At 30.3% G+C, this 18785-nt stretch overlaps 2 protein-coding genes and 1 pseudogene across 4 annotated transcripts; 2 read left to right on the plus strand and 1 right to left on the minus strand.

Annotated features, from left to right (window-relative positions):
- Positions 1–648: 648 nt before the first annotated feature.
- LOC110269600 (signaling peptide TAXIMIN 2 pseudogene) lies at positions 649–1219 on the plus strand (annotated as a pseudogene).
- Positions 1220–8904: 7685 nt separating this feature from the next.
- Positions 8905–14193, minus strand: LOC107629820 (phosphomevalonate kinase, peroxisomal). Of its 3 annotated transcripts, none has more exons than XM_016332722.3 (8): positions 13660–14193; positions 13503–13554; positions 12555–12655; positions 11760–11903; positions 10276–10380; positions 9929–10156; positions 9392–9514; positions 8905–9274 (listed from the first exon to the last, which is right to left on the minus strand). In XM_016332722.3, exons 4-8 carry the CDS (start codon positions 11853–11855, stop codon positions 9023–9025), a joined length of 804 nt encoding a protein of 267 aa, XP_016188208.1. In that variant the 5' UTR covers positions 11856–11903; positions 12555–12655; positions 13503–13554; positions 13660–14193; the 3' UTR covers positions 8905–9022. The 3 variants fall into 3 exon arrangements, with proteins under 3 accessions (XP_016188208.1, XP_016188209.1, XP_088365610.1); XM_016332723.3 differs by having other exon boundaries at positions 11760–11900; positions 13660–14169; XM_088509484.1 differs by adding an exon at positions 11659–11693 and having other exon boundaries at positions 11760–12655; positions 13660–14169.
- Positions 14194–16617: 2424 nt separating this feature from the next.
- LOC107629819 (uncharacterized) lies at positions 16618–18536 on the plus strand. Its single transcript, XM_016332719.3, has 3 exons — positions 16618–17006; positions 17479–17921; positions 18012–18536. The coding sequence occupies exons 1-3, from the start codon at positions 16842–16844 to the stop codon at positions 18460–18462; spliced, it is 1059 nt and encodes a 352-aa protein (XP_016188205.1). The 5' UTR covers positions 16618–16841; the 3' UTR covers positions 18463–18536.
- The last annotated feature ends 249 nt before the right edge of the window (positions 18537–18785 follow it).

An 18785-nucleotide genomic window follows, 5' to 3' on the forward strand; every position in this document is an offset into this window, starting at 1 on the left:
ACAGATCCATCAAATACTTTGCCTACAATCAAAGAGGTAATTAAAAGGAATGTTGTCAAAGAACATATAGTTGGAAAACGCGTACAACTAGGCATAAGGAGAGATTTAAGATATAAAAGGAAAATTAAAAAAAATAGGGAAAACACCAACAGGTGACAAGGAAGCAAAAGACACAACCGAATTATATAGTGTTAAAATAGATTCTATTCGAATAGTTTATTAGATTTAGGGTTTAGAATTTAAATAAACTAAAGTTTAGTATTTAGAGTTCTTAGGTTCTGAAATCTCCCAAATTTAAAATACTCAATAAAAACATGTTCCATGTCAGATTAAAAATAGAAGATAAAAAGACATAAACTAAATCTAGTTAAATATGGAGATAATTCTTTTGGGAAAAGAAAAAACCCACAAGGGAAGTCTCAATCCAAAGTCATTGCATTGTGAGAAGAAAGAAGTCAATGCAGTTCTTCTCACATTTGGTTTTCCATCAACATCAAGACATACAGAGAGAAGTTGTTTTATGATTCCAATATATTTTTATTATGTGTAATCTATACAACACATATCGAATTAAATGTACTATACAAACCTTGATTCTTTGATTCATTTCTTCCTCGTATTCAAAACACATACAGAACGAAAACCATAATGCCATCCGATAAATCAATATCTCCAAAGAAAGAAAAAATTGATGAGGATGGTGGGTTTTGCTTCGAATGCAGACCATTGGCTTTCGTTCTTGGATTACCCTTCGCTTTATTGGCATTGGTTTTATCTGTTGTGGGTGCAATTGTTTGGATTCTTGGGTATGTATTCATTTTCTTCCATTTCTTCTGGAATTTTCTTTTTGAATTCTTTGTTCTAGTTTATTTTCTTTGTTATTTGTTTACAACATTATATCTACAATCTCATGTAATATTTGCTATTTTTATTTGGGGGAAAAAAATCTCTTCCATCAATGATTGTTTAATATTCATATTCAGATATGAAAAGCTCCTCTTTATTAATTACATCTCTCTTATCTTTTTTTTATTTTTCTTGTTTGATTTGTTTTCAATTTTCTAAACTTGAATTGTGAAAATGGTAATAATGCAGGGCAATATTGAGGTGTTTTTGTCCATGTTGTGGATGCATAGCAGAATTGGCCAATATAGCTATGGATCTTGTGCAGCTCCCAGTTCGAATTCTTAGATGGTTCATTGACCTAATTCCTTGTTAGAACCTAGAAGATAAAAGAAGATCAATATATTTAATTTGTAGCATATTCATCTTTTTTCTTTTTTAATAAAAAAATTTTGCCCTATAGTAAGAGTACACTCTTTTCTCGGTATACTAGGTTGCCTCCTTTCTATGCCATTTGTGATTACCTCTCCTCAATTGCTAGTTTATATTTGGGTTTATTTATATATATATATATATATATGGATGATAGAAAATCTATCTTGAAATCTAAATTTATCTATCATTTAATAATTGGATACCCAAATTATTATTATTTTTTCTTTTTTGGAATTAGATTTGATAGAATAACTCAATATTATCATCCGTTGTCGAACTTAAAGTATTGTATAATTGTATTCATTATGGTCCTCTCATATGTCAAAATATTATTAGAGATAATGTTATACAACATAAAGAGATAACATATTTTATTAAAATAAAAATGTGATTACATAAATATAAAAAAATAAATATTGAAAATAAAATAATTATAAACTTGAAAATAATTTACAATATCCATTAATTATTAAGAGTGTGGTGATATATATATAGAGAGAGTGTTTATTTATAAAGAGAACAGGAGAAGCAAAGAAATGGAGGAGATGTACCAAATGAATTAATATCGATTAGGTGAATGAATTACAAATGAGAGATACTAGCTTGAGTTCACATATTAGTTCAAATAATAAGTATATAATTTATAATTTTATTTAAATAAATTATAATATATATTAATATATATTACATATTTATCAATTATATTTTATGTCTTTTGTCAAAATCATATATAAAAAATGATTGTAAAATTCTATATCAAAATATTAGGATATAGATATGTTGTTCTCTTCTATTATAAAAAGAGCGATATTATATATCAGTAAATATTATTATTTTTTGTCAGTACTTAGTCAATAATAATTTATATTTATATTTACAAAATTTTGTATACAAAAAATATATAATTTATATTTATATTTACTAAAATTTATATACATAAATCAATATAATTTGTACTTATATTTTTTAAAATTTATATACATAAATTAATAAAATTTATTTGTTAAAAATAATTCAGTATTTGTGTTGATTAAATAATAATAAAAATTATTAAAAATTATTAATTCCTAATAATCATGATTCTGAAAATCGAACCGGACTGGCCGGTTCAACCGGGTTAACTGGGAACTGGTCATATGGTCGATTTGGTTAATTCTAAAAATCGGCTAACAAAAAATCGGTCAAAAAACCGGTCGAACCAGTAGTTAACCGGTGAACCGTCAGAACTGGCCGGGTTTTTTAAGGGATTTCTGGTTCATGGCTACATTCAAAATGGCGTCGTTTCTAGTGTCATATATATGACAAAAACACCCTGAAGATTGAAACCCTAGCCGCTATCTCTTACCCTCATCCCACCCCTCTCTTTCTCTTACCTTCATCCCACCCCTCTCTTCCTCTCTGAAATTTGATCTCTGGAGAAGAATCCAGCCCCAAACCCTCTTGGAAGCCACAGCCACCATCCTCCCTCTGTTTTGTTAATTTGGCTCTGCTCTTGCAAAACCAGATATCTTCTTGGAATTAGTATTAATCTCTGCTAGAGGATTGGTTATGAAGCTTCCTCCATCGCTATGAAGCCTGAGTCTATGGCTTCTCAACTCAGTTTCAGCATTCATGTCATCTTGGTGGAGGACTGCGGCAAGCAATTGGGTGCCGTCAGATCTAGATAATTGGGAGGATGAATACCGGCTCTGTGTTCTCTTCTAGAACTTAGCGCTTAAAATTTCAGAACCTGGTAGCAAGCAACATGCATACCTAGGAGCACCAGGTTTAGAAATTCTTCCACTTGATACGGCCAAATCATAAGAGATCTCATCCAACGCAAACTCAAGGCCTTGCACACGAGTCTCCAGAGAACGTATTCCACTCTCAGATCTTGAACCCAACCCTAATTCTTTTTCCACAGCAACACCCAGCCACCATCCACTCTTCAGATCGGCCCTCTTCTCGTTGTCGCCGTGCTCGGAGCTCTTCTCACCGTCGCATCTCTCTCTTCAAGCTCTCTGTATCTCTCCCACGGTTGCTTACTCACAGTAGCAACCCTTGCTTTCACCTTCATCCTCCGACAGTTGTTGAAGTCCACTGTCCTTCTGACTGAGTTAATTTTTCTAGTTTTGAGTTAATTTTTCTGAAATAATTTTGTTGATTGTTGATGGTTTTTTGTTAATTTTTTTGTTGATTTCTGATTTTATTGTCCAATTGTAATGGATTTTAACTTCTGAATTTCTGGATGTATGTTAAATGTTGATTGTGTTCTGAAATTGCATGTATCTTTTAATTTCTGAGTTTGTCTTTTGAATTTTTAGATGTAATTGTTAAATGTTGATTGTGTTCTGAAATTGCATGTAAGTTTTAAGTTTTAACTTCTGAGTTTGCTTCTGAATTTCTAGATGTAATTGTTAAATGTTAATGTGTTCTAAAATTGCATGTATGTTGGTTTGTTGATGTGATTAAAAATTGTATAAATTTTTGTTTAATAATTCATATTTAGTTGCTGATTGTATTTAATTTGTGCAAGTTTGTGTTTGTGTTTGTGATGGTTGCTGATTATAAAAAAAATATTTTATATTTAATTAAACCGATTGAATCCCAGTTGAACATCGGTTGAACCGTTGAATCGTTAAACCAATCACCTTACCAATTCATTGACCGGTTCAGTTTTCGGAACCTAGCTAATAATTTCTCTTATAAAAATCTAATTAGACTTATCACATTTTAATTTATCGTCCTTTCAACTTATGATAAAATAAACAAAAATATTGTAATTTAAATATGACAAAATAAGAAATAATGCACCCTTATATATATTTAACAAACATAAGTATTATAATTATATGCATGTGTGTAAAATCATATCTTATTAATCATTATGAATTAAAAATATATAATATATAATATTAATTATTATAACATGTATAATCAAATTTAATATATGAATTCAAATTCAAATTCAAACTCCACTCACAAATTTGTGAACAAAGATAATTTAAGCTTAAACCGACTTATGAGTTTGACTCTTTTAATTAAATTACTTCCAAGAAAAATTTAACTATGGAACCAATTTTTTTAGTTAACATTAAACAATTTTTTTAAAAAAAATGTTAGAGATTAATATTTTTTATTAATATTAGTTAATATTTTAAAATAATACTTGATAAAAAAAAAAGAACAAATAATAAATAAAATAATAAATTAAAATTAAATAAAAAAATTACTCTACTTTTTATTCAATTTTTAATGATAGCTTGAAAATTGAATCGAAAAACTCACTCAATTTTTTACCCAATTTTTCGATACAACAAGAGAATGACTCACTCAACCTCACTTGTCCATACCATATATAGTTTTATCATGAAACCAAAAAGTGTTTTGTTACTCCTTGAATCTCGCTATATTGCGACTATAATAGTTAATGATATATTTATAACGTTTAAATTAAAGAAAACCCTAATCCCACGAACATAAAATTCAATTTGATAACTAAACAAACAAAATTAAAATTCATAAAATGAAATTTAACATTTTAAAATATAAACTAATAACTTCTAAATAATACTTAAACTCTTTATATCACGAAGGTATCATTAATGATAAAGGACTCAAAGGATAAACAAGAAGACAAGTACTCAAATTGAATGAAAAAGATAAATTAAAGTTGAAATAGAAAATAAAAAAATAGATTTAAATTGAATACAAAGAAAACCATTTTATTTTTTATCCAATTTCTTGATACGACAAGAAAATGACTCACTCAATCTAATTTGTCTAAACCATAGTTTGGAAATTGAATCGAAGGGACTCACTCAACTTTTTACCCAATTCTCCGATGTAATAAGAGAGGGACTCACCCGACTTCACTTGTCCACACCATGATTTCATCATGAAACTAAAAAGTGCTTTGTACTATCCTTTAATCTCTATATTACGACTTCAATAGTTAATGAGGTATTTATAATCTCTTATTAGGTTAAAATAAAAAAAATCGTAAGCCTCCAAACATAAAGCACAATTTAGAATCTAAATAAACAAAATCAAAATATATCGAATTAAATTAAACATTCTAAAAGTATAAACTAATAACCTCTAAATAATACTTAAACGCTTCATATTACGAACATTTAAAACACGTATCATTCTTCTCCTCTTAAAAAGGATTCGTCCTCGAATCTTGTAATTAAGAAAATAGTATATGAAAATGACAAATACAAGAAAGATAATTTTTTTCCTTTTTTTCCTTTTTTTGCACTATATGTTTTTTTGTTATCTCTTTTAAATAATAAAATCAACAAGAACAACAAAACAACAATAAAATACAAATATGGAAGACAAATACGACAAGAATCTAAAGAAGAATGTGAGAGATCAGACACTGAAACTCAATTTTTTAGGACGCAAAAAAAAAATATAGATTAATAAGGATTAAACTAATACCTGAAATATGATACCAAATAATAAAGAAAAAAAGGGATAAACAAAAAGATAAAGATTGAAATTGAATAAAAAAATAAATTAAAATTAAATAAAAAATGAAAGAATAAGTTAGAATTGAATACAAGCAAAATTTCTCTTTACCAAATTTCTTGATGCAAACAGAAAGGAACTCACTTAACTTAACTTGTTTAAATCTTAGTTTGGAAATTAAATTGAATGGACTCACTCAAGTTTCTATCCGATTTTCCGATTTAACAAGAGAGACGTACTCGACCTCACTTGTCTACACCATGATTTTATTACGAAACGAAAAAATACTTTGACACTCCTCTGATTTCTCTATATTACAACTATAATAGTTAAGGATGTATTTATAACCTTTTATTAGATCGAAATAAAGAAAATACTAAACCCACAAACATAAAACTTAATTTAATAACAAAATAAACAAAATCAAATATATCAAATTAAATTGAACATGTTAAAAATATAAACTAATAACTCCTAAATAATACTTGAATTCTTTATATTACGGACATTTGAAGTATGTATTAACATCTTATTTTTATACTATTATAATTTAAGATTTAGTATTTAACGTTTAGAATTTAATTTTTAATGTCTATAGTTGGCCAAATATTGGACAAAAATAATAAAATATTTTGATAATATATATAGCTTTCTTATTTATTTAATTTTGTTACGATCCAGCTCCCCAACTAGGTCGAGAAATGTGTAAGCGACCCATGGCCCAAGGTATAATCTCTAACTATAGTTGTAAAAATCAAACCAGATCAATCACTGGTTCGATTACTGTAAAAATCAGATTTTCAATCAGTCCGGTTCAATTTCTGATTGCATAAGGACAAGAACCGATGTGATCAGTCAAAGTCAGTGAAAATCGGTCAAAATCGATAAAAATTGGTGAAAACCCGATCTAATCAAACTGCTTGAGAGAAAATTTTATAATTGATAAAAGTGTGGTTTGAATCTGGCTCCTTATTACTGCATATTTCTTTTGTCATTGAACTATGTTATTCCTTGATATTTATATGCTAATTATTAATTATATAGTAAAACGGCACAATAACTTTTTAGATATTATTTTAGTTTTGTACTCATTTATATTTAAATTAATTATATTTTTATTATTTATAATTATTAATAAAAATATTATTAAATATGTATAAATAAAAATATCAAATATTTTTATTAATTACAATATAATTACTTTTTTATGATATGATTATATGTTATTTATTAATTTTATTTTTTAATAAATATATATAGTATATAATAATATAATAAATATAAAAATAAAATTAAAAATTTTTAATTGTAAAAAAATACTAGAATTTTATATACTTATTTAATAATAATTGTCTAATCGGATTATAACTTGTTGATTATAATTTATTGAAACTTGATTGTTTTAAAATATTAGTGAAAATATGTATTTTAAATTTAATTTTAGGTTTTTGATTATTTTATATTTTTTATTTACATAGGACTAGTTCTACCGATTCAAATAATAAGTCATCGGTTGAATCAATAAACCAATAAATTAGTAATCTAACTGGTTCAATCACTAGTTCGATTCTAACAACTACGTCTCTAATCCTATTTTTTGTGCCTTTTGAACCTTAGACCGACTTGATCTCAGAGTCATTGTAGGATCCCGCCTCATTTGACTTCAAAGCAATGACTGACTGGTGACTCTGTGTCTCATTCTCATTCAATACTGTGAATAATTCTTGATTAGGACAAATTATAAATTATAAATTATAAATTTATATCCTAAATTCTAAATTGAAGGTTTTTGATAACCTAGATAAAGGGGTTGAATCTATAACCTTTAAAACTTGAATAATAAAGTCTCAAATCAAATCTTTTAACTCAGCTTCTGTTTGATTTGTGTATATGATTATGTATGAGACAATTTCGTTTTGTCTCATAAATTATGAAAAACAGAATAAGAGCAGAGAGAAAGAAGATGACACAGCCATATATCCTAGTTCAGTTGCCTAGTGCAATGCAACTTACATCTAGTCCCCACTACAACGTTGATAGAATTTTCACTATTTTTCAAGTAATACATATACCAATTCCGATTCCTATAACTCAACATAATCCTATCTGAGATACACAAACTTCAATATAAACTTGATTTGGCTATGTAACTATCTAAACTCAACACACTAAGAGCTTACCCAAGTTAACAAGAGATATCTCTCAAGTACATGATACAAAACAGAAATACAACAAAAAAAATTCTGAAATAACTCTTAGCTTTTTTCTCTAAGTGTTTCTCTCAACCTTTTCTCTCAATGCCTCTCTTTCTTGCCTTTTACCTCTGAATGAATACAAAAAAAGATATAATATTAAAACAGAAATACAAATAGTAAACCATGAAAGAGATGATGATTTACAACCTTGATTTTATGTGCTGAACTCAACTTCTGAACTCAAAACGTTGTTCTTCGTCTTGGTGGAGTGTTCCCTTTAGTGTAGGTGCAATTCTTTTAAGACTTTAAACTCAGTTTGTGAGGTTTCTCTCTTCTCTTTCTTTCAGGTTTTCTCTCCTTATTTTCAAATGAAAAGTAATTTTTTCTTTTGTATTTTTCTTGAGCCACGGCTAACACAACTAGAAAATAGATAAATACAGACAGATTTACAGACAGATTTAGTCTTTATTACAGACGGATTTTTGGTTACCGACGAAATTACCGACGGATTTTGTCCCTCTGTAAAAGCTCCGTCGGAAATTATTTACCGACGGATTTTTTTTCCGTCGAAAAATTACCGACGGAATTTTACTAGTTACCGACGGATTTTCTCTTTGTAAATTCTCCCTCCATTTCCTGAAGGCGACAAACTTACAGACGGATTTTCCGTCTGTAATTATAGACGGATTTTCAGACAGATTTTCCGTCTGTAATTACAGGCAGATTTTCAGACAAATTTTCCGTCTGTAATTACAGGCGAATTTTCAGACGGATTTTCCGTCTGTAATTACAGACAGATTTTCAGACAAATTTTCTGTCTGTAATTACAGACAGATTTTCAGACGAATTTTTCGTCTGTAATTTGAACTTTGGAAAATCATGATTACAGACAGAAAATCCGTCTGTAAGGTAAAATAGAATTTTTTTACTTTTTTTAATTACAAAATAAACTTGCTTTCATACAAAATAAATATAAATTTAATACAAATTTTTATCTAATTTATATTTGAATATTTATAATATTTTACAAAATAAACAAATTCATCGTATTAAAAATAAACAATATTTACAATAAATTATTCAATATGAATTTAAGATACAGCTGAAGTGATTTCATTTGTTCTAGGGTCAGCACTTTCTAAAGAAACGCCACAAGGATCTTCTTTAACCAGAAGGGCAAGAACATTGAGTGAGCTCCATGTTTTTGTCACATTGCTGCTTGAATCTCCCAAAGTAACAGCAAAAACAGCATCAAATCCTCCTGCTCCTGGAACTCCAGCCAACAACACTCCTTCCAAGTTCAGTGTAGCATCTAAAAGTTTTGTTTGTGATTCTGGTTTAATCTGCATGAATTGCAAGGAAAGAGTAGTGATATTCTACCAGCAGATATAATTTATAATCAACATCATTCAAACAGAAGAAGCCTAATAATAAGTGCCAAATCAATGAAAGGAACTTACAGGAACACCTGCAGCCTCACCCATTAGGCGCATATGATATCTAATCCCAAGCATAGCTTCTTTTGCACCTAGCAATGCTTTAATAACTGCTTCCTTGTTGGGTTCAGAAGCTTGCTCTATCCACTGCAAGAATTGCATTTTCAACATCAACACAAGAAGAAAAGCAAGAACATGAGAGCCTGAAGTGTAGTCTCAAGAACATGATATCACATATGTGCATTAGAAATTCAGTCACACCACTTGAAAATTGAAAACCAGGCAAACAGTAAAGTTGGATATATAATCTCTTTCAAACCCATCAAAAGTCAACTTAATTGTATAAGTCTAATAGTAAAGATGTCCTATCTCATTAAAATAACTAATAAATAGGAATGTAGAAATTTAATCTAATGCAAGGCATACCATAAGGCCAAAATGTTCTAGTTATTTAACAGTGAGCATTATCAATCAGTTTACTCTACATCCACAGGAGTAAAAATTCTAATTTTGATGTTACTTCCATTAATTAAACAACCACAAATGATTTGAAAGAAATACCTTTTCTGATCTGAGCTTGCTACAGCTATCAATCACAGATTTATATGCATCCCATTGTTCCTTTGCTAATTTACTCAAAAAGTTCAGTTGAATTTCTAACTGCGAATTCGCCTCTGACAATCTTCTCCATGTGTCCAAGGATTTCTGAGGGTCAGACTTTTGCCATTTTTTTACAGCACCAACCATTGATGGCGTAGATGAACCACCAGTTCCTGGTTCTCCTGGTAACTAAAAAACGATATATAGTCAGAATATTAACCAATAAACTTCATATTTTTCTGATAAGAAAGTCATTCAACCTGAAGTAAAAGGAAAATGTGGGGGTATAAGAGATTTAAATTGCTTACCAGAGTCATCAAAGGTGGTAAAGAGAACTCAGTCCTCTCATGGTCCCAGTTTCCATTCAGAATGTCACTGATAACTTCTGGTGCAGGCAATGCTTGTGCTGCAACCTGCAATGTCAGCAAAACAATGTCTAGTCACTATAAGAGATAACCAATAGAAGATCCTAACATGTTTAGCAACTGGAATGGCAAACTAAAATGATGGGGCTAATAGCAAGAATTAGAAAGCTCAAGTTTTGTTGTACATCAAGGAAAACTAATGTTCTTGTAATTGAGTATATTTAGGCCAAACAAATCAGGAGAGTCATTCATACCAGTTATATATTTAGACGATAAATATTCACAATACCAGCATGACCAGTTGAAATGCATATATATACACAAAAGTGTGCAACAGAAATCAACATAATTAAAGCATTTTTTGCCTAAAACACAAGACACATTAACCCCAAATTCAATAACAAAAAATCAAAATACTATACAAAATCAATACCCTATAAATGTGTCAAGTTTTATGATACCCTCAAAAAACCCGACCATTAACATTATGCAATGGCAATTCTACATCAACTATTAAGGCAGCAAAACTCACAAGGAACTAACAAAGACGTGCAGTTACTGCAAGGCTATGCTTTCCACTGGAGATTCAAACAAGATTCCAGAAAAACAAAAGGAAAGAAGCATGAAAACTTCAGAGGAGAGATGAATGACTACTTTGGTATCTAAGATCACAATCAGAAGCTAATAAGCTATATCACTATGTGAAGGAATATATTCACCAAACAACAATATCACGAGGTATATAAGTAACTAATACCCTACACTCCATCTTTTTTCCCCTTCTCCAGTGGTTAATCCACCAACCTACCATCAAATACATTAACCCTGTTTTCTTAGTTATTCCACGACTTCAGCTAATTTCTAAAAAGGCTTCAGCTAATTTCTCTTTCGTGGTAGAAAATGTTAAACCTGCACCAAGATTTTCATTCAGTTCATCTCACGGGCAACAACAAAACAAGAGAATTTAAATTTCGGGGCAAAGGCAAATCAAACACTTCTACAACAGTAATAAATAAATAAATCACATACGCTAATAAGGATTTCCACTTTTTAGAATATATTCTTCCACTTTTAAACGACTATAAAGCATGGCTAGCAGCCTAGCAACAGTGCAACACAATCCATACTACATAGAGCCAAATAATACGAACATTTATTTTCTTCTTTTACAATTGCTGCATCTACTTTCACACCTTGGTGGCCTTGACCCTATCACTCTTACCTTATTCTTCACAACAACATTCTTATATTAACACTTAATTAACATGATGCCATTAATTATTAAAACATTAATTAGCTAATAAGTTTGATTATTTTAATTTGTACCTGGGAAACTTCAATTACATTGGACATTGCTCTTCCTGCATGCACATATTATATTAATTAACTAACTTAGAAGCTAATTAAGCTAATAAGTTATTACTAACCTTGAGCCATGAATAAGGAAGTAGAAGAAGCTGCAAAGAGAATGAAGATGCTGATGAAGGTGGTTTGTCTATATTTGTGCCAACATGAGGATCCATTCATTCCCATCTTCTAAGGAAGGGGCACAATTCAATTGAAAGAGACTGCTGCACACAACAACAAACCAATATATATATATATATTCTCACTACTACCTTCTTCTATTATTGCCACTCCCACTAACCTTATTATGATGATAAATGAATAGTATGGTAAATGAATGGTACTCACCCTAGAATAGTAGAGAGAGAGAGAGAGGAGGATATATGTGCATGTGGCAGTATAGAAGGGTGAAATTCTGAAAAGGTGTCCTAAGATGGGTCACCTTATTTAATGCGTGTACCCTATGTAATGGTAAGGTCATGTAAGCCCTCATCTATTGATTCTCAGAGAAATTATTTTTTCACAAAACAAGAAAACAAAATTCTCTACTTTTAATTTACTTTATATGGATAATTTAATTTAAATATATATGTATTTAGATCATTATTCTTAAGTAGTAATTTATTAATTAATACTAAATTTGTTATTCTTAAGAAAACCAATAGCAGCCGTGCTCTGCAGTTATTCAAATCTCCATAGTAAAAGCAATTGCTTGAATAGAACTTTAAGATAAATCAAGAAAACAGCTCAAATTAGCAGACTATTGAAAAAATCGAACTAAATTTTTGGTACTCCAGTTTGCAAATAGTAATAATGATATTACACAAGAGAGGGAGAGTCCCAGGAAAACAAAAAGGCTGTGTGTAGCTATGTACCTTTGACAAAAATCTTGGAAGAAATTGCTCGGAGGAAAAGAAGTTGAGAAAGAGAGCTGTGCTGTTGACACCATATTTGCCGCAAACCCTCCATGCTTCAGCTTCATCATTGGGCAAGAATATTCGTCATGGTTATGAAACAAGCCACATATCTTACAAGATTTTCCAACACCAAAAAATATAATAAAAAACAGCAAATGACAAGCAAAAATATGCTGCTACACTTTTCCCCATAAAGGGCTAAAGTGAACTTAAAGCATGTATAACAGTTGATACATCGAAGTGAATCTGAAGATTGTACCAATCCATAAAATTTTAATTGCAAAACCATCATCAGAAGCATATATATAAGAGGCCTAAAACATGAAACTTGAAGCAACTAATAAAACTTAATCATGAGTTGCATTTCTAAACTAAATGAAAAAGAATGAAAATATTCTTCACACAGTTCACGAGCTCTATGTAACAGGTAGATTGAGCATAATTATACCCCTGATCTTCTAAACTTCCAAACTTCACTTGAGTTCCTCCAATAACAAAACCTTTCTAAATATGCCGAAAACTGATACTTTCTACTTACCTCAGGACAACTGCAGTTGTATATCTAAATTAAAAAGAGAGGTTAGTGGCAGACATATATATCAGCAAAAGGAAAACTAATCTGAAATTAATACAAGTCAAACAACCAAATAAACAGAAACACCGTCATTAAGAAGTAACCATAAGCTTTCAAGCTATAGAACAAACACACAAATTGAACAGTACAAAGTACCCTTTTCATGTAAGGAGAATTTGCACATCACTGAATATGAAGATAAGTAATTTATAGAAAAACTAAAGGGATAAAACAAAACACATTATTGTAATGTAATGTATCGTAGAACAAAGGGATAAAAATGAAGGTAAAAGACATCACAGTCATTGTATCAAACATGTGGTGATCATTACCCCAAGTGGTGCCAATACAGAAGGCCTTCTCCTTCTGCACTTCCAAACACTCCTGCCAAATAAATAAATAAACAGGGAGTTTAAAAACGAATTAGAATTAGTATTCATAATTTCATCTGAATCAGAAGTGAAAGCGTGAAGAAGCTGAGATGTTCACCTTGTCGAGATCCTCACGAGAACGAGAGGTTCTCGTAGTTCTTGTACTGCTTCAGTCGAGTCTCGCGGTACTTCTGTAGCTGTGGTTAAGCTTCACCCATGGAATCCATTATATATCCTTCCCATGGAGCTTCAGCACAGCCACACGCAGGAGGAGACAGAGACCGGCGACGCAGGAGGAAAAACATAGCGTTACGGGTTTCAGCCATGGAGGAAGGAGCGACGTTTGAAGGCTTACGAGAGAGTGAGCACGACAGAGGCTTTGAGACGGAGGGAGCGTCGATGGAGGGAGCGGCGAAGCAGGGGTTGGAAGCGCGACAAAGTTCTGGAATTAGGGTTGGAGGCGCGACGAAGCTCTGGGGTTAGGGTTGGATGCGGCGGCGGAGGGAGCCCGTGCGACGCAAGGTACGACGGAGAGAGATCTGTGACGTCAGCGGCGGACGAAGCTGGTGTGATGGAGAGAATAAGCAACTCGGTGACGGAGAGAGGAACAAGCTCGTTTGATATGGGTAGAGTGTAAATGGATCGAGTGGATAGAAATAAGATTAGGGTTATCTCAATATTTATCCACGGAAAATTTAAATTACAGACGGATTTTCCGTCTGTAACCATTTTTCACGGAAAAAAAATTAATTTTTTTGATGGAATTATCGACGAATTTTTTTTTTTGTCTGTAATTTATGTTAATTCATTTTTTTAGTTTTCTAACAAAAAATCTTTCTAAAATTCTTTCTGTATTTCTGTGGGATAAAATTTATCAAAAATATCTGTCTGTAATAACTAGTTTTCTAGTAGTGTAAGGTTTCTTTTACAAAGGTCAACTTCTTGATCTTTTAACCAGCTAAAAGTCTCTTTTACCTTTTTTTATTCAAACCATAAAATTAGGAATTTGAAATTTGAATATTGGCTTGATCGAAGAAGGAAGAGCAGCACAAACTTACTTGCTTACTGATGATCCCAAATTTAAACTTTTAGATTTGTGCTTTGGCTCCAAATAACAACATCAATCATTGATTTATAGCAAAAAAATTTTGTCACCACTTTCATTAATTTTTTTCAAAATAATGGTGTATAAAAAGGAAAAAATATGAAGTAATTGACTTTCATATTAAAAAAAATTAATTACCTTTAACTTCTCTAAATTCTGCTGAATTTGCTTTTAATGCACTTGATTTAACATTAACTTTTTTTATTAGTTTTTTCTTTCTTCTACTTTGATATTTGAATTAAAAAGTGAGCTCTTTCATGTCTGACCAATACCCGAAATGAACAAACGTTGGGACTTAACTCAACTAAGGGTTGTTTTACTTTTGCTTGGGCTGAGTTGGTATAAATCATTTTTCATTCAGTAGCCTTGAATGCATTTGGTTTCATATGTTTGGACTGCAAAAATAATTTGAACCTAAACACTAAATCAACAATATTAAACCCACTTAAGGTTTTAAGTTATTAACCCAAATTAATATATTTGTCATCATTAATTTGTTATTTATTTTTCTAAACTCAACATAAACCTATACTTTAAGTTCTACAAAATAAAAAATTTTTAAAAATTAATAATATCAACTATTTAAAAAATTAGTTTTCAATATTTTTATTAAAAAATAAATTTTAGAATAATCTATAACTTATGTCTAATTTTTTATTTAACTTATTTTTTATTATAAATTTTAAATATTTAATAATTTTTTATTTTTATATTTTTAAAATTAAATATTAATTTTTAACTTTTTTTAATAAGTTAAACAAATACTCTTAGACACTATAGCAATCTATACAGGCACGGATTGAGTAACAAGCATGAGGGGCACTTACTTCTATACAGGCACGGATCGAGTAACAAGCATGAGGGGCACTTACTCCATTGTGTTTTTTATTTTTTTTAAAAAAAATAGTTATATATAATGTGTTTCTATTTTAAATTTTAAATGACTCTATTACAAATAAATTAAATTCAATGGTCAAAGTTTTAAGTTCACTTTTTTTTCTATTATTTTGACTATTATTTAACCTAATTAAATTTAGTTTTTGTGTCATCACTTTTTTATTCTCTTTAATATTTTTCTTATCTTTATATTTTCAACCTTCTTTTTTTATTCCTTATCTAGTGATCATCTTTTTTTATCAAAAGATAAATTTTAAATTCTTTATGTTTTTTTATATAGCTCTCTATGACTTTATGTATCTTCCAATTTCATTGTTTCTCTTTTTAAAATTTTCAATTACAAATTTTAATTCAAATAGTTATAGTTTTTAGGTATTAATCTAATGTTTTATTTTCTTCATGACTTTATATATTTTATTTTATTTTCAATTTATTCATCCTTATTATTTGTTTTATATCTTTTGTTCTATTATATGTACCTATATTACATATAAAATTTTAAAATGAATTGATTAATTTACTAATTTAAAATATATTTTTTATTTTTAAAAATAATAATAAAAAATATTTCAATATTACAATACATAATTAAACATGCATAAAATCTTTTATCTAATATTATATCAAAATTAAATTAAAAATATATAACAAATTTGATTATTTTAAAAGGAAATTAAAAAAATTATAAATTATATTTCTACTATTTTATATAAACATACTATACAAATTTAATTTTTCTAGTGTTTATATATAATTTTAGTTTCAAATTATAAATACTAGTGTATCATTAATCGCTAATATGCTAATTAATTCAGATTTTTATTATTAAATATGTATAAAAAATTAGTTAGATAACAAATTTTCTATAATTTAATAAAAATATTTTAAATTTAAATTTTTAAAATAAAAAATATATTTTTTATAAATTATATATAATAAATAATATTTTAAAAATAAAAATATTCACTAACTTTTTAAATTTTTATATCTCTATATAATTAATAATATTCAACAAATTTTATTTTAATGTATATATTTTTAACTCCACCTTTAAAATTTTTTGTCACTGATTAGTGATTCCATAAGCATTAAGCATACGTATAAGGCTAGAAGTGTACGTGCGTTTCTGGAAATTTCCACGGAGATCGAGATACACTTCACTGACACCTACGAACTATAAACAGTTAAAACGAAAGTGTTCATTCATACACACTTATTTCCTTGCCAATACCATTATATCATTTGTTCAATCAACTGACACAACAGAAAAAACAGCAAAAGTGAAGAGAAAGAGAGAGATGGGTGTGGATTATTACAAGATCTTGCAGGTTGATAAGAATGCAAAGGATGAAGACTTGAAGAAGGCTTATAGGAAACTTGCCATGAAGTGGCACCCTGATAAGAACCCCAACAACAAAAAAGATGCTGAAGCTAAGTTCAAGCAGATTTCTGAAGCCTACGAGGTATCTTTCTTCTTATGGCAATTGCAAACTTTTAACCTTTTTTAATCGGAATTTGTAGTGAAAAACTGAACTGAGTAGAACTTTGAACCCGGATCATGCTTACTTTTTTGTATGTGATCCTTACAGTTGATACTGCTGATATTCTTTCTTTTATCCTGAGATGATGGTTGAATGGTGAATATGAAAGATTTATCTATCTGGATTGTGGTTTTATCTTCTTAATACTCTTATAACTTTATTTATTTTTCCTCTTCCAGAAACCAGGATCAAAACAGGGCAATCTGAAAGATGCTTATTATGTTTTGGATTTTCTTGTAATTCTATGTGATGCTAAATAGCTGATGGTTTGTCCTATCTGAAAGGGTAGAGCAAATTTTGTAGCTTTTACCAAATTGTAGTAGAAAAGGAGTTGGATTCAATAAACAGTTTGATGATAGTAATGCTTACTTTGTTCCCATTATGAATATCATAGGTTCTTAGTGATCCTCAGAAGAGAGCTATCTATGACCAGTATGGGGAGGAGGGGCTTAAGGGACAGGTACCCCCTCCTGATGCCGGTGGACCTGGTGCAGGTGCTGGAACTACTTTCTTTTCGACCGGAGATTTCCCAGGAGGATCATTTCGGTTCAATCCCCGGAGTGCAGACGACATTTTTGCAGAATTCTTTGGGTTTTCAAGCCCGTTTGGTGGCTCCGGTGGGAGAGGAAGTGGCATGAGGTCGAGAGGATTTTCTAGTGGAATGTTTGGAGATGATATGTTTGGATCCTTTGGCGAAGGAGGAGGGGTGCATGTGAGCCATGGGGCGCCTCGCAAGGCGGCTACCATTGAGAACAAGTTGCCCTGTACCCTGGAGGAGATATACAGAGGGACCACCAAGAAGATGAAGATTTCTAGAGAAATTGTGGATGCTAGTGGGTGAGTAATAACATTTTCTATATGGTAGTAAATTAGAGCATGCATGCAATCATTGAAGAAGAAATTAACTGCATTTTTGCATGTGTGCAGGAAAACCATGCCGGTAGAGGAGATATTGACCATCAACGTGAAGCCTGGTTGGAAGAAGGGCACGAAGATCACCTTCCCGGAGAAGGGAAACGAACAGGTGAACGTGACGCCAGCAGACCTCGTCTTCGTCATCGAAGAAAAGCCGCACGGCGTCTTCACTCGTGACGGAAACGATCTCATCGTGACGCACAAGATCACCCTCGTGGAAGCCTTGACCGGTTACACAGTGCGCCTCACCACACTGGATGGCAGAACCTTAAACATACCAATCAACACCGTGATTCATCCCAACTATGAGGAGCTTGTACCGAGAGAAGGCATGCCATTACCAAAGGATCCATCAAAGAAGGGCAACTTGAGAATAAGATTCAACATCAAGTTCCCAACCAGGCTCACTGATGAACAGAAATCAGGAATTAGGAAACTCTTGCCTGCATCAGCATCAGAATAAAAATTAAAATATATATTGATGACAGTCGTATACAAGCTATTTAGAGAAATATTATACGTATTATTTTTGTCTTTCTTTCAACATTTTTCATGTTATAAATATAAATAGATCTCTAAAAAATTTTTCTTATTTTATTACGTCTAGATTCTTGAAATTTACAAAAACAATATATATATATATATATATATATATGTTTTTATTTTAATCAAATTATTTGGACAAATAAATCTTTAAAGATATGAAAAAAAAAGTATATATCTTCTTTTTATAAAGTTTAGGAACATTAATATAATAATTTTTTTTTAGACATGAAAACGTCTAAT

This window comes from Arachis ipaensis, chromosome B3 (genome assembly GCF_059453495.1).
Source record: "Arachis ipaensis isolate K30076 ecotype BB chromosome B3, ASM5945349v1, whole genome shotgun sequence".
Lineage (NCBI taxonomy): Eukaryota > Viridiplantae > Streptophyta > Magnoliopsida > Fabales > Fabaceae > Arachis > Arachis ipaensis.

Coding starts and splice junctions, on each gene's coding strand:
- LOC107629819 (XM_016332719.3), top strand. CDS start 16,842: ATGGGTGTGGATTATTACAAGATCTTGCAGGTTGATAAGAATGCAAAG. Junction 17,007..17,478: donor AGATTTCTGAAGCCTACGAG/GTATCTTTCTTC, acceptor TGAATATCATAG/GTTCTTAGTGATCCTCAGAA. Junction 17,922..18,011: donor GAAATTGTGGATGCTAGTGG/GTGAGTAATAAC, acceptor GCATGTGTGCAG/GAAAACCATGCCGGTAGAGG.
- LOC107629820 (XM_088509484.1), bottom strand. CDS start 11,865: ATGGGAATGAATGGATCCTCATGTTGGCACAAATATAGACAAACCACC. Junction 11,694..11,759: donor TTCCTTATTCATGGCTCAAG/GTTAGTAATAAC, acceptor ATGTGCATGCAG/GAAGAGCAATGTCCAATGTA. Junction 10,381..11,658: donor ATGTAATTGAAGTTTCCCAG/GTACAAATTAAA, acceptor CTGACATTGCAG/GTTGCAGCACAAGCATTGCC.